The sequence below is a fragment of the Aphis gossypii genome, chromosome 1 (genome assembly GCF_020184175.1).
Source record: "Aphis gossypii isolate Hap1 chromosome 1, ASM2018417v2, whole genome shotgun sequence".
NCBI lineage: Eukaryota > Metazoa > Arthropoda > Insecta > Hemiptera > Aphididae > Aphis > Aphis gossypii.
Genome location: NC_065530.1, coordinates 33,691,947 through 33,707,374, shown reverse-complemented (window position 1 = coordinate 33,707,374; position 15,428 = coordinate 33,691,947). Strand labels below are relative to the sequence as shown.

The 15,428-nt window shown below is 29.9% G+C and overlaps 1 protein-coding gene across 3 annotated transcripts; it reads right to left on the bottom strand.

The window, feature by feature from the left end:
- Positions 1 to 6,579: 6,579 nt before the first annotated feature.
- LOC114128736 (cAMP-dependent protein kinase catalytic subunit beta-like) lies at positions 6,580 to 10,866 on the bottom strand. Of its 3 annotated transcripts, none has more exons than XR_007603812.1 (5): positions 10,502 to 10,866; positions 9,138 to 9,525; positions 7,341 to 7,836; positions 6,855 to 6,960; positions 6,580 to 6,691 (listed from the first exon to the last, which is right to left on the bottom strand). XR_007603812.1 is itself a non-coding variant. In XM_050199723.1 (3 exons), the coding sequence occupies exons 1-3, from the start codon at positions 10,772 to 10,774 to the stop codon at positions 7,421 to 7,423; spliced, it is 1,077 nt and encodes a 358-aa protein (XP_050055680.1). In that variant the 5' UTR covers positions 10,775 to 10,866; the 3' UTR covers positions 7,258 to 7,420. The 3 variants fall into 3 exon arrangements, 1 of the variants encoding a protein (XP_050055680.1); XR_007603813.1 differs by having other exon boundaries at positions 7,375 to 7,836; XM_050199723.1 differs by lacking the exons at positions 6,580 to 6,691; positions 6,855 to 6,960 and having other exon boundaries at positions 7,258 to 7,836.
- Between the last annotated feature and the right edge of the window lie 4,562 nt (positions 10,867 to 15,428).

Sequence of the window (15,428 nt, the reverse complement as noted above, 5' to 3'; positions counted from 1 at the left end):
ATAATATTATAATAAGCTATATTGGTTTACAATTCAATATATTTTTGCAACAACGTTTTAAAGAATATATAATCAGACAGTGTCATTGAATGACAGCGTGATAGTTTACTGCAAAAAAAGAACAGTAATAAACAATAATTTATATATAAAAAAAAATACATCAAGAGTAACAAAATTTTAAAAACCTGATTGGAAACATTGATATTCTTATTTACGTTAAACAAAAAATATCATTCAAGTGTATGACATCCGACTGACTACATCGTATTGTTTTAAGGTACCTAAATGTGTATTTTTGAACGTTGAGTGTTTGAAACGTATTCAGGTACGCTCGCGCGTTGTTTCGTGTTGGTCAATTAACACGAAAAACGCCGCGAAATCGGCGAAGGACCATTATAATAATAGACGGTAAGTATCAGTTATATTATAATATATAAACGTTTAAGCGCCGAAAACGTTGTTCGAGTCCGGTCCGTTTGGGGACCGCAAATTTCTACCCTGCAGACACGAGCGCACACGCACCCGCATATTATAAATAATCTCAATGTACGTGTGTGTAATAATACGCACACTGCCCGCCAATGGCGTACGAGCGGATAAGGGACACCGTCGCCGCGGACAATATATTATATTATAGAGATCGAATTCGAACGACTCTCTCGTCGTCCGTCGGACCGTTTTTTCGTCTCTGCCACTCGCCACCATCTCGCGAGCCGGCCGATCATCGCGAGGGGCCGAAAGCAATAGGGACCGGACATTTTAATCTACCATTATGTGTCCCCGCTGCCTGTCTGCACGCCTCGAGCATATTATATATTATTATGTATACATATATATTACACCACACGAGCGCACTCGGTCGTGCGGCGGATGACTTTATCCTTGTATTATAGGCGTCGATAGAGTGAGTGGTGTGTGCGTGTGTGTGAGAGAGTATGTCTCGGATAGTGTCGGGGAGGGTGCGATAGCGTTTGGGGGAGGAGGTGAAACACTCATACACGAAGTATAAAAAAAAAATTTTAGAGAGAGAGAGAGAAAAAAGAGTAAAAATAAAACACAATGGGGGTCCGCCGGTCACGCCGTTATCGGGGAGGTTGCGGGCTGCAGGGGCGAACAGGCAGTGGCAGTGAGTGGCAGTCGGCTGATAATAATGATGGATTATGAGAGACCCCGCGCCCGCGAGAGTTTCCCCCCGAGGGCGACCCGGTGCATGTGCGCAGAAAGTGGCGTGTGTATTATTATTATTACTGACACACACACACACACACATATGCACACAGGGACCCGCGAAAACCTACGTCAAAACTGCTCTACGACCTTTGCACGACGTGCCAACAGCTCCCACCTATATATATATAAAGTACGTTTAATATATGTATATACCTATATACATAGCTACCGTGTTCTATATATACTACGCCGTCTGTTATGTTATTTTTATTATTATTATATTTCTGAGAGAATTTTTCGGTTATTTCGATTATATATATATTTTTTTTCGTCGTTTCATTCGCCCTTTAGCCATTACCATTATTTTGCGCGTTATTTTCATCATGCGATGTATTTTGGGGGATGCGCGTTCAAACTTGAACTCTTTAATACAACCAAGGGATGTGTTTTGATATTATATACTTAATAATGTGTTGTAATATATGCGTTTATATAAATACGCCTGCATTTGACGATAGATCCGTTTGCCACCATTATAGATGATCGCACATCATTTTACATTCTTACCGGAGTAAACATTTAATTGGTTTTCTTTGGTATATAGTTCAGGGATGGGCAACTGGCGGCCCGCGAGCATTTTTAATCTGTCCCGCCCTACATTTCCAAATTACATCATACAATTTTAAAGTTTATCTTCTATATTCTATAATCTATATACGTATAGTCTATCTTGTCAATATAATAATAATTGTTATCTGACATTGTACATCGTTAAATGTCTAAATGTCATAATATACTATATAGTATTAATTATATACACACGTATGTATACGTATGTATGGCTTTTAACCATAGCTGTTTGTACATTCGTATCGTGCTGTCGTTGAATATATTAATTTCGTATTTTTGAGGTACCTACTCAAGAATGTCCTCAAAAAAAGTAAAATTGATGATGAAAATAGAAATTTTAACACCTCATGGTAGAATTCATTAAAAATTAAACTGTGCACACGAATCATACTTCAAAAATATAGGTTCCCATTTGAATTTTAAAAGTTACCCCTGAAACCTCCCCTTCTCAACTAAAAAAAAAATTTAATATCAAATTAATTTATTCAAAAAAGTTTTCAAATATGTCATTTTCCCCTAATTTAAATATATCGTACTGAAATCTGCTGTCACATGAAATTTGGAACACCCTATATACACAACGCGTGAGTTAGCATCATAGTACCTATAGATACAAAAAAAACCATGTTCACTATTAAAAACGCGTGCAGGTTACGGACGAAGGGCGCAAATAAGAGGCAATAAATGTACATATATGTGTATAATATGTATATCTTGGGAAAATTTGACTGATCGACAGTGGTTGCGAGGGGGTGGGTTTTGCAGAGACTGTCGCGAAAGGACGGATCGAAAAGGATTCCGTGCAGTATTATAATATATGTTGTACGCGCGTGCAACGTATATAACGAATATTTTACTTAGGTACTATATCCTTCTGGTCGGGCGGAATAAGAATAAAACATGTCAATCGGTAAAAACGCGCGCAATAATAGCGTTCATTGTGCGCGGGCGCGACGCGTACCTACACCGGCTACACTCGCGGCCGGTGAAAGTGACAAAGAAATCAAAAAAAAAAAAAAAAAAAACGCTCGTGAGGTATAGCTTATACCGTATACCGTATTATGTACGCCACCACCGCCGGTCGAGTCGACAAAGGCCGCCGAACTGCCGAAGACAAGCCGATCCATCATACATATAGAGACGTCTACATACGTATATATATATATGTGTGTAGGGGATACTATGTGAGTATTAGTGTATATAATATATATATTTACACTCGTCGTGTATACCGCGTGTGAGCTGCTGAAAGGACAACTGCTATATGGCGTGCTACAAAATGTCCAACACGGTTTTTGTGTATCGCATCCCGCTTAATAATATAGGTATATAATATAATTTTATTTATATAAGTATATAGTGCTGCCGTTGTCTTCACCACGTGGGAATCGAGACGAGACTGTTTTATACTTTTGTACATCGTCGTCTACACTCTACAGTCCCACCGCGCCAGTATCTACGGCAGTATTATTAAATAGGTACCAAGGTACCTGCGCATAAGTATGACTGTTTGTAGTAGTTACAGTTGTTACTGGTTATATATAGTTGTAGGTGATTATTACTTATTAGTAGTTATAGGTGGATATCAAATGGCATATAATGTGCATAATATATTATTATACCATGATTATTTTGAAACACACTAATGGCGGTGTTTTATAAAATCTAATCTAACTGATCGTTACTATTTAAGAAAGACAAAACAAGATTAAAATATAAATTATAATATATATTTTTCGATACATCTATTGTCTAGTTTAGTGGCCTCCATCTCACGACTGAAGTGGGTAATAATGATATATATATATATATACGGGGTGATTTTTTTTTTTTATCAGACAACACTCATTACTTCAAAAAGTATAGATTTTTTTTTCAAATTTCTAGATACATGTTTTTATACAACTGTACAAAATTTAAATTTTTTTCACTCTTATATTTAATAGTTAAAAAACTATCAACTTTTGATTTTCAAAAGGCAACCTATATTAATAATTTCATAAATTAATAAAGCCATTTTTTTCATGAATTTTGAAAGTTGATAGTGGTTTACCTAATAAATATAAGGGTGGAAATAGGGAAGAGTTTTATAGTTCTAGAACAGTATGAATCTTGAATTTTGAAAAAAAAAAATTGAAAAAAGTTAATACTTTTTGAAATAATGTTTGTTGTTTGGTAAAAAAAATCACCCTGTATACATATAGTATTTATTTAATAATAAATAATAATATACTTAGGTATTTATATTTTATACTAGAACATATGATCGAATAGTAAAACGATGTACTGCATTACTACCGAGCATAAAGACCAAGTAACTAACCATAGAAACAATTATTCGATTCTTTATATCAATTCTCAGTTTCTATTTTTTGGCCATTTAATAATTTGATTCTAATTAAAATAAATTATAGTATAGTGGGTACTTAATTAAACATTCGGCATCAGTGGGATGTGATTTTACTATGAATGTAAATTATACCTTTAAACTTCCTTTCACGTTTATTTTGTTATTACATTTTATTATAGATGTAATTTTTTTTTTTAAATATTCACAAATTCTGGATTCTTTAGATCTGGTTTTTGGCATAGAATTATGGTATTATAATAGATTATCATACAAAGTGAGTTCCATAACATTGGTTAAGGTAATTTTGTTTCTATTAACCAGTTTATTCTACAAAATATTTTTTTTTTTTTTTAGTGATTCCTTTTTTATAAGGAAAAAATCAATTTATTTATTTTATACGTATGCTTAAAATAAATTAATAATAAAATAAATACATCTAAAATAAAGTAAAGAAACTATATATTTTCGATTGTACTTGAGAAAAAAAATTTCTGCAGCATCTACTTCAATAAACGAATTAATTAAAAAATAATTAATCAGGAGTTTAACTAGCCATCAAAACAAAAAATTTTTTGATGCCGAAAACTCGATTTTTTACAACAAACAGGTAATTTTATTTAGAATTTTTAATCAATAACTGTAATACTGTATTAGACGATTGTACATATTTTATGTCTTAAAAATATTTTAAAAAAAATCAAATAAACATAATTATTTTGATTTAAATTTTTAATAAAAACAAAATTTGATTGGTCAACGAAAAAAAATATAACTTATTTGAGAAATCATAATAAAAATACAAAAAGAAACAAATCTATCAGTTCAATATTGTGGAAATCACGAGGTATTGAAAAATAAATAAAAAAATAAAAAATATAACTAATAATATAGAAATTAAAAATATTGAATTTTTTAATTAACTATGCCAATAATCAAATAACTTTACAATTTAAAATTTAAAATAAAAACTAATTTTCAGCTTTAATTCAATTTCACATCCTCGTGATGCACCCTGAGTAATACTAAAGTAACTGGGATACAAAACTGATCATACATTTTTGCGAATACACTTGGAATATTATATACAGCCTATTGTGCCTAATACACAAATATAATTACTGGATGCACTTGAGAAATCTCCTAACATATAAAATACGCCTACTGCATAATCCTTTGTTGGTTAGCCTTACTATTTACCCCTAAGGTTTATCGAAATATGTGCAAAAAGAAAAATAGTAATCACTTATGCAGCTTTTTGTAGATACTCAAAACCATCCTATCTCCTAGAATAATGGCGTTTAGATTTTATGCACTATAATTCATTAACATAAACCCGTGGTTAAAGCTGGTTGGGCATAATGTAGGTATAAAACGAAGGTATCATAGTAATATACACAATGATATTCTGTACATTATATAAATTCGGCATAAATCTACTGTAATAATTAATAATAATATACAGAAATACCTACTGCAGACTGCAGAGTGCAATTTGTTTCCTCTAATAACTAAATTAATATATGACATAATAAATATTTTTTCTTAATTTAAAATTAATAATTATAGATAGATAGGTACCTACTACTTTATTTACTTGAACATAATCTTTTTTATAATATGTAACACCTATAATCATTATATGAAGTCTGATGATATGTATATAGGTAATTTATTAAATTACCTATTAGGTGTCCTATTTACTTAAATTATTATTATTTGTATAATATTTCCATACATTTTTTTGTTGATACAAAGAAAGTCTTATCAGAAGAAACTAGTCCCTCACACTCTGAATATTATGTATTAATACACTAATTATTAAGTAAACTTTATATACCACCTACTTCTTCATTGGTCACTGTAGAATTCAAATTTAAATTTAAATATATTATATGTTATTAGAAAGTATCTATCTATAATATTTTAGAATGAATAAATTTAAAAGTCACCGTTCAAAGAGACGCCGAATTCAAGAACAGTTATTTCACAATTGCCTAAATTTCAAATGATGTTCCTATAATTTCGCCCAGTGTCTTAACTGTAGAAGATGAATCAAATCCAAATATTCAGGTCCAAACCATCTCTGAAGTTCTTCCAGATGTTTCTAATACCATTGATCATTTTCTCCCAATTCTTTTATGGAAATTCCAAATATCAATATTCGACAGACAAGTCATTCAAATCAAATACCACGTGATACTCAATATGTACGAGTACCTCAAAATGATATTAACAAATTGGACAAAAATAAATTTTGTGACAATGTATCATCAATGTGTAGTATGTTCTCTGAATGGGTTTTGAATAACAAAATAACTCATAGTGCTCTTGACAGCCTTTTACCAATTCTTCGAAAATATTCATGTTTTTCAAATATACCAAAATATTCTAGAACAATGCTTCAAACTAAATCAATTGATAATACCTGTATGTGGATTGTTAACTCGGGAAAGTAATACCATTTTGGTCTAGGCCAGTATTTCCCAATCTTTTTGCAATGACGACCCATACATTTAATCTTTGTTGGGTAACGATCCCCCGCTAAAAAAGAATTAAATTATATACATGTATATATATTTTTTAAATATATATAATTTTATATATTATAAAAAGTAAAATACAATAAACTGAATAATAATAACATAATAAATAAATAAAATAAATTATAAAAAAATACAAAAAATTAGTATAATATGAAAATAACCGTAATAATTGTAACCGCGAGTCGCGACCCATAAGAAAAACTTCGCGACCCATGGTTTGGGAAACGCTGGTCTAGACAGTGGAAAATTATTTTCAACATGATGTCACTGAAATAAAATTAGTAATAGGTATTGATGTGCATTTAATTATTATAACATACAGCTACCCAAGTATAATTAATAATAGCTAGATATATCTCTATAATATATATTAATTATACTGGTATTTCGTATTTACTTATCTACATTATGTGTACAGAAGATTATGTACGATGATGGCATTTCAGTTTTATGCTGAATACACTAAGTGCATAAATAGTTACTTATTCCATTACAAAATATAATATATGTTATGTAGTTACATAATATGTAACTACAATACTCTGATTTTTATGTGCACAACAATAATAAATAATCATCTGTATATTAATAATATATTATAAATAAAACAGTCTAATCTAATCAATCTAAAACTATTTTTTGCATACTTGCAATTTTTGATCTAAAATAATGTATTCACACCATAAAAAAAAACACCGTCTAAAACTGGGTCCTACGATCTCAAAACTCAAAAGTCCTTAAAAATGTCACCGAACATGTCTTTGCTGGCGCCATAGAACAGCTTGCCATGTTGCTTTTCAAAGTTGCTAGTGTCGAAGGTGTCGCTGATTTCCGGCACGTACGGTGGTGTCACGCTCCTGTTGAATGCCGCGCACCAGTCCATGTCACCGAACCACTTGTGTTTCTTAATGTCTCGGATGCCGTTTGCCAAATTCCCGTACCGCCTGGTCACGTCCACCTTGAGTATGTTCCGCAACAGGTTCATCACGTTGCCCGAAAAGCCCAACGGACAACTGTACTCCCCGTTCACGATGTTACTGAACAGCTTCCCGGGGTCACGATAATCGACGAACGGCGAACGGTTGGCCAACATCTCATATAGGAGAACGCCGAGCGACCAATAGTCGACCGCTTTTCCGTATCCTGCGGAATGACAATAACGACGATCAAAATAGTACGTTATCACGTATACGGCTTATAACTTATTTATACAGGTACTAGATATGCAATCGACCGAACACCATGCATTTGACCGAGAATAGTACATGAAAATCTATAGGTACTCATGATGAATATTATTGACAATGTTCTTATAGTATTTATAAAACTAATATAATTTAAAACATTTTAGAACATTATAGAAACGATTCGATGTGAAATCTGTTGGATGTACCGTCATATTTACCTATATATTAGTATTACAGCAATTATACTCGTAGGTCACTGAATGATGCACGACACCCAAAGCTATGTCCACATAAGATTCATATATTGATATATGTGTAATTATTATAACCTTCTCAGGTACTCTATTGCTCATTCGGTTTCCGTGTTATAAAAATATCAATTTCCAAACAGCTCCCGTCAAAAAAATGTTTTACGAACAGGTTAGTAAATTTCCAAACGACCCCGGTTTTTTACAATTAGTTTTTATTTCATTCAGACTTAAAACTATCTCAAAAGAGATGTGGTTACACACTTATTGATGTAAACTAAGTAAATTATAAAAAATATACAGAAAAATATACAGAAAAATCATTTATTATTGTGTATTTTTTATTAAAATAATATTAAATTTTAGCGTTAAAAAATGAAAAACCCTTGTCCCTTACCAATATTTAAAGTTCATTTTAATCTGGTTTTTGATTTTTCTAGAATTGGCTATATATACAAATTTGAATTTTAAAATGTACCTAATCACTTCACACATATTATGTACCAAGTCTAAGTATGCGTGAATACATTTAATTATCCATGAAAGGAGTGCTTGAGCACCGTTTTAGATAATTATTATGTGATAGTCGCCACTGGTGTGGTATAAGTATTTTGTATTTTTGCCAAACAATGAACCGGTAAAGTAAATGAGTTTTCTCTATCAATTTGTTTTGAGTTAAAACCATAATAAGTGTGCAGTTTTTGGATGTAACCGCTTAAATTTGTTTAATATTATTTATTTTTATACGTTTCTACAGGAATTATTAAAAAAAAAATCTTTGAAGATAATATCATTGTAATATCATGTAATATCATTGTCATATTATGACACCCTCGTTGAGGTTTTATATCTTTGTATCTACGTCTCTGTCCTATTACACGGTTGTTACATCTATATCATATGCATATAACAGAGATAACCGTGGTCTTAAAATACACGTACATATACAGTACACCACTTGTAGATTGTGATTCGTGCATATACTTTAATGCGTCAATATACGCCTTACCTTTTCTGTGTATAATTTCCGGCGCCAAGTATTCGGCAGTGCCACAAAACGTGTACGTACGACCCTTTAAGTGTTTACAAAACCCGAAGTCTGCGAGTTGAGCATGTCCGTTGATATCGATTAGTATATTTTCGGGCTTGATATCACGATGCACCAAGTCCAACTTGTGCAGGTATTCAACAGCCAACAGAACTTCCGAAAAGTAAAACCGCGCTTTGTCCTCGTCCATCGATCCGTGCCGTTTCATGTGCGTGTGAATATTACCACCGCACACGAACGGCATGACAAAGTAAATAAAACTGTTGTCTTGATAGAAATACTCGAGACGAATGACAAACGGAAAATTGATTGATTCCAAAATCCGTTTCTCGTTAAGCATTCTCTCAACCTGACACAAACATGATATTTAACTGTAGGCACCAATATAATATATATTCATACACCACAGGGGTACAGCAGATAGCAATATATTATTTTTTTAACATACCTATTACCTACCGGCTACCTTGTTACTCTATATATACACGATATACATAATTCTAAGTACCTACTACTTTTTCTATGGCTAAATACAGACACCAATGTATATAATAAAATATATTATATATATATGAGTATAATAGAATACTTAGACCCGAAAAAAACTCGGTAACCTTCTTTTTGAAAATCTCTACATTTGCCTAACTGTTTTTCGTGTATAGGTACCTATTTAAAATCATACTATGCCTAGTACGTTCAGATAAATTTAAAAGATAAAGATTATCGATGACGATATATAAATGCATGTACAATACAATCACGTTATGGTTTTGTACATAAACGATCGTTAACAATTATTAAATATGTAACATTATTATTTAAAAAATATTAACCCCTTTTGCAATGGTTTTATAATACGATACAAAATATTCTATTATATAGATTTATCATAATCAAATAGTAAAATTAACGAGTACCGAGATAAGCTAAGAGATTTATTGTATAATCGTATCCATTTATATATATATATATATAACTTATAAATAGGCTAGCAGTTTAAGTTCTTTAAAAATCAGATGTCAAGATGCTTTATAATTGTCCTGAAAAGTTAAAAACGCAATAAATATTATTAAAATGTTAATAATGAATTATATAAAATATATACTGATGAATACCTGTGAATAATTGTATTAAATCACTTCAAAGTATTAATAGTTTTTTATTTATATTTATCTTAAAATAATTATTGTAATAAAGTTTAAATAATATGTATACAACAGGTAGATATGGATATTTCGTAGTATATATTATAAAGTTATAAAGAAGAAATTTAAGTTAGGCAAATAGTTAAATCCGGTATCTAAACTTACAATACTCGTACTTACATAATTATCTTTAACGATCTTCTTTTTAGCAATTACTTTTGTAGCGTGAACAGTACCAGTTATATTGTGAGTAGTCAATGCGACAGATCCGAAACTTCCTTTGTCCAATATGGTTGTCACATTAAAATCCGACGGATCAGCTGGTGGGGAATTATTATTATTTAAGTAGATATTGTTAAAATCTTGTCTTTTTTGGTTCCAGTAATCGGTAAGGCCACACGACGATGTTTTACCGATCGTCATAATATCTTTCCTACTTGATAAATTACCCATAGTTTTGCTTTGAAAATAAGAAGATAAGTATTATTTAAATATATTATTATATTTTTATAGTTTACAGAACGAATTGATATAATATTATGCTGTTTTTTCGTTTCTTAGTTACTCGATTGTGACCAGTTTAAAAAAAAAATAAATAAAAAACAGCGGAGGATTGTATTTCCTGGATGCGACGGAAGGCACAGACAAAAATTTCAATTAATTTGATTTCAATAATTTTGGCAACCATACGATCACGAAATGATACTACACTGGCAATCGTATCATCAGGAATTGCAGCATCTCTTCGAGATATACGAAGGTGGCACATTCATTTTATTGTCTGGTAATTTTTGACAAACCCTATCGGCTATCAGTTATATCATATTCAACACCAGCTGATGAGTTAAATGCATGTTTCAAATCATCAGTATAATTCTTAAATTGTATCGGTACTTGTATGACCACCCCATGAGACCATAAATTAATATGGTTTTTAATTTTTAAATTTTTCTATTGAACTTTATCAAATAAAATACTATATAATGTACAAGTTAGGAATAACATGCAACGGTTTGTTAATAAAATATTATATTGTGGGACCGCTGATGGTCAGATGTCAGTAAACGTGATAATTATTAATTAGGATTTTAATGTTATTAGTAGGTAGCTAGTTAATATATATACCATATTTACCGGCCTAAGCGTTCGCTAAAAACGAAACAGGTTTATCTCATTTTAATCAAATACCAGGTAGGTAGATGAAATGATTTGAGTGTAGATTAATACGGATGTGTAGATTTTTTATGTATATTTATAAAAAAAAAGTATTTACTTGAATGTCAAGAACAAAAATACAATAATTCAAAGATATTTGTATATATTCTATGGTTGAAATTTAAAATTCTCAACTCTCAAGTGCAAAGTAGATACCTCTTATATTATCAGTTCTATTTGACTGGCGATGCCGTGATATTGCCGATTCCAAATTTAAATGTAGAGCGCCATCTATATTTAAAGTTAGATAGTACTTTGTCTGGTAGTCGTGTATTAGTACACTGATGGACCACTAGATGGCAGAATATAAATGATTTTAATCACATTTTGCTTTTTTTAAGTTGTGAAAACGCTTAAATTGAAATAAAAAAAAGCGGGCAAGTGAGTACCGCTCTGCTGTACATTAGGTGCCGTATGGATCATTATTATATATTATAGGAGTGTTAAATTTGAATCCAATGATAGTTATCATTGTATACGAAAAACGATTCTGAACGAAGATGATTTGTCAGCCTAGGATATAATTTCTAGTGGTTGGTGAAAAAGGTGGTTTAAAAAAACCAGCTTATATTAAAAAATATTTTGAAAATTAAATCACGTAAAGAAAACGCGAATCTTAATAACTGGTAAAATTTTCAAGTATCTACGACTTATACTTTTTGAATAATAACAAATATTTAAAATCGTTTGAGGATAAATCGTTATCGTTACGCTATTTCGTTAAAATTTAAAATTCAAACGCACTTAAAATTTTTCCTATAATGATGCTTCGAGTTTTCTCTATAGATACTTGAAGGTAAACTTATGGAAAACTTAGTGTTGTATTTTTAATCCTTAGTTATAAACACAAAAAATTTTATGATTTTTCAACTTCAAATATTTCGCAAATATTCATAATTTTGACGAATTTTCGTCAAAATTTGAACTTCAAATGCTAATAAAAAAAAATTGTGCCTATGTATTCTTATAATTTTTTAATCACTATAAGAATAACATATGAGGAACTTTGTATTAAATTTTCAAGTATTTTGATAGGGCCAAAAAAATTTTATCGACACTTCAAAAATATTTTTTCAGAAAAATTGAAAATTTCAGTTGTCTATAAATAGCTCAAAAAAGTCAAAATATTTTGAAATTTAAATCACGTAAAGAAAACGCGAATCTTATAACTGGTAAAATTTTCAAGTATCTACGACTTATACTTTTTGAATAATAACAAATATCAAAAATCGTTTGAGGCTAAACTGTTATTTAACGCGGTTTTTGTAAAAATTTAAATTTCAAACACCCATAAAAATTTTTTGTCTGAATCCGGTAGAGTTTTTTTTACAGATATTTGAAGAAAAATGTATGGAAAACCTTGTACCAAATTTTCAAAACTTAGTATAAAAGAAAAAAATTTTATGATTTTTCAACTTTAAAATTACTTGCAAATTTTCGCGTTTTCGACAAATTTCGTAAAAATTTGAACTAAAAACGCTTATAAAAAAAAATTGTGACTAACGATTTTTAATTTTTTTTAGCTACATTAAAAACAACTCATAAGGAACCTTGTATTAAATTTTCAAAACTTTTTGGTCATCCAAAAATTTTTTATCGACACTTTAAAAAAAATTTCTCAAAAAAATCGAAAATTTCAGTGGTCTATAAATAACTCAAAAAAAGTCAAAATTTTTTGAAAATTTAACTATATACGAATACCACTGACATTAACATTTGGTGAAAATTTCAAGTATTTTCAGTAATTAGTTTTTGAAATACAACCATAAAAAAAAATCGATTTGGTCGAAAACTGGTTTTGCGTAAAAATTGCCGTTTTTCCGTCATTTTTTTTTGTTTTTCTCGATTTTTTTGAAAACTGTTGGAAAATGTTAACTTTTTACCTCTATAATGCACCAAGGATATTCACTTTTACATCGGAAACCACCCCCATTGTTTGAAATTGGAGCATTATTTCGACTAGTTATGCTGTACACAGACACAAAAAAAAAAAAAAAAAAAAAAAAAAAAAAAAAAAAAAAAAAAAAAAAAACACACACCATTGTAAAATCAATACATTCATCCTTCGTTCAGAATCTAAAAAAAATTAAGAGAAAAACGGAAAATTTTAATTAAATCGATTTTGTTTTGATCGACTAACTCGATACGAATAACCATATAATTTATCTACGTTAAAAATTTTCAAAATATTTTAAAATTTTTAAAATTATTTTTATAAAAGTTGATAAAAAATAATTCATCAGGTCAACATTTTTAAAGATTAAATAAAAAAATTTATATAATTTTATAGATACTCATTACCTATTATATTTGTATAAAAATATTAAAAATAGTTACATACTAAATAGACAAGATTTATTTATGTAAACTTAAAGTAAGAATTTTGGCTAAATTCGTCAAAATTGCAAATAATTACAAACAATTTTGTAATGAGAGTTTTATAAAACGTTTCTGTTTATATAAAAATTTTAAAAATTTATCATAAGATTTCATAATAGTAGTTTGTATTCACTGTACTTTTAAATTTAATTTTAATTGTATGTAGGTACCTATCTATACCAAATAGTTGTACATCTATTTTCTAACATTGGACATTTCAATTTTTATACAACTAAACTAATTCATCTAATCAAGAGTAAGGAATGACCGAATCTCGAATGGATATTTCTTGTAGTTACTGGTTAACAAATTCAAAACAGTTTTTAAAATTAAAATTGTGATTTAACAATTAAACGATAGTTTCGTTTGAGTATCAAATTGTTAGGGGCTTTATCTATTAGCTACTAAAAAAAAATAAATAAATGTGATTATACAACATTAATAATAAATAATAATATTATATGACGTTAAAATGCCTTTGTTATTTTTTTTCCACTAGAGCGCGCTCAATATTTCAGATTATATTAAATTTTGCCACCTATGGTACTTCTAAGCAATTTTTATTAATACTAATTTCACACTAATAATTTAAATAAAAGGATATTTATTTATCTCATTTATTTAAACGCATAAGTGGTTATTTGGGGGGATTTGGGGGCTTAGGCCCCCTCAAAACGTAATAAAGTCATACCAGACGGTTGAAGTGTCTAAAAATATGTGTTTACATGAATAAGACAAATATTTTAAGCCCCTCCACTAATGTGATCAATTTATTATCCACGTATGTTTAAATGAAAACAGATGCTAAACGTAATGAATGATTTTACAAGACTGAAATACCTAATATGACTATATAAAAAAATATATAATATATTATCCTTGATTAGAATATGTTTTAAGTTTAATACAACTAATTTGCTCGACTCATACACCTATTGTAGTTATAACAGAAACACACACATCAATGACAATTGAACAGCATTTCCGCCGACATTTATACTAACGAATTGTTAACTAACGATTGCTGTAATGAAAGCTATTATAAAGCCATAACTCTCAATGAAAAGTCTTTAGTTCCAATTAATGAATGTTTTTCAATAAAATTTATCTTTTGTCATTAATCGCTACTTCCTATACTGGGCCTATAGGGTTAACTTAATCTCATTAAATTTTAAGTCTAAATTCAAATTTTTGACCAGTTTTTCACATCGATGTTTATCAAAATAAATGAGGTCAAGAGGGTATCGCTCTGCCATACATTAGGTGCCTCGTCGTCGCATGGGTCACTATTATATTATTATAGGAGTGTTAAAAAATTGAATCCAATAGAAGGTATCAAAAAACGATTCTGAACGGAGATGATTTGTCAACCTAGGATATAATTCCCAGTGGTTGTCGAAGAAGGTAGTTTATGTTTTATTGGCCTGAATCAATTTTAGTTCTTTTATTTATTTAAAATTTTTCCTATAATGATTCTTCGAGTTTTCTCTATAGCTGTACTTGAAGGAAAACT

Bases quoted from the DNA above. Each gene is read 5' to 3' on its own strand.
- LOC114128736 (XM_050199723.1), bottom strand. From the start codon at position 10,774: ATGGGTAATTTATCAAGTAGGAAAGATATTATGACGATCGGTAAAACA. The intron at 9,526-10,501 runs GTAAGTACGAGT...TGTTTGTGTCAG, and splicing joins AGATCGTTAAAGATAATTAT to GTTGAGAGAATGCTTAACGA. The intron at 7,837-9,137 runs GTAAGGCGTATA...GTCATTCCGCAG, and splicing joins GGAAATTATACACAGAAAAG to GATACGGAAAAGCGGTCGAC.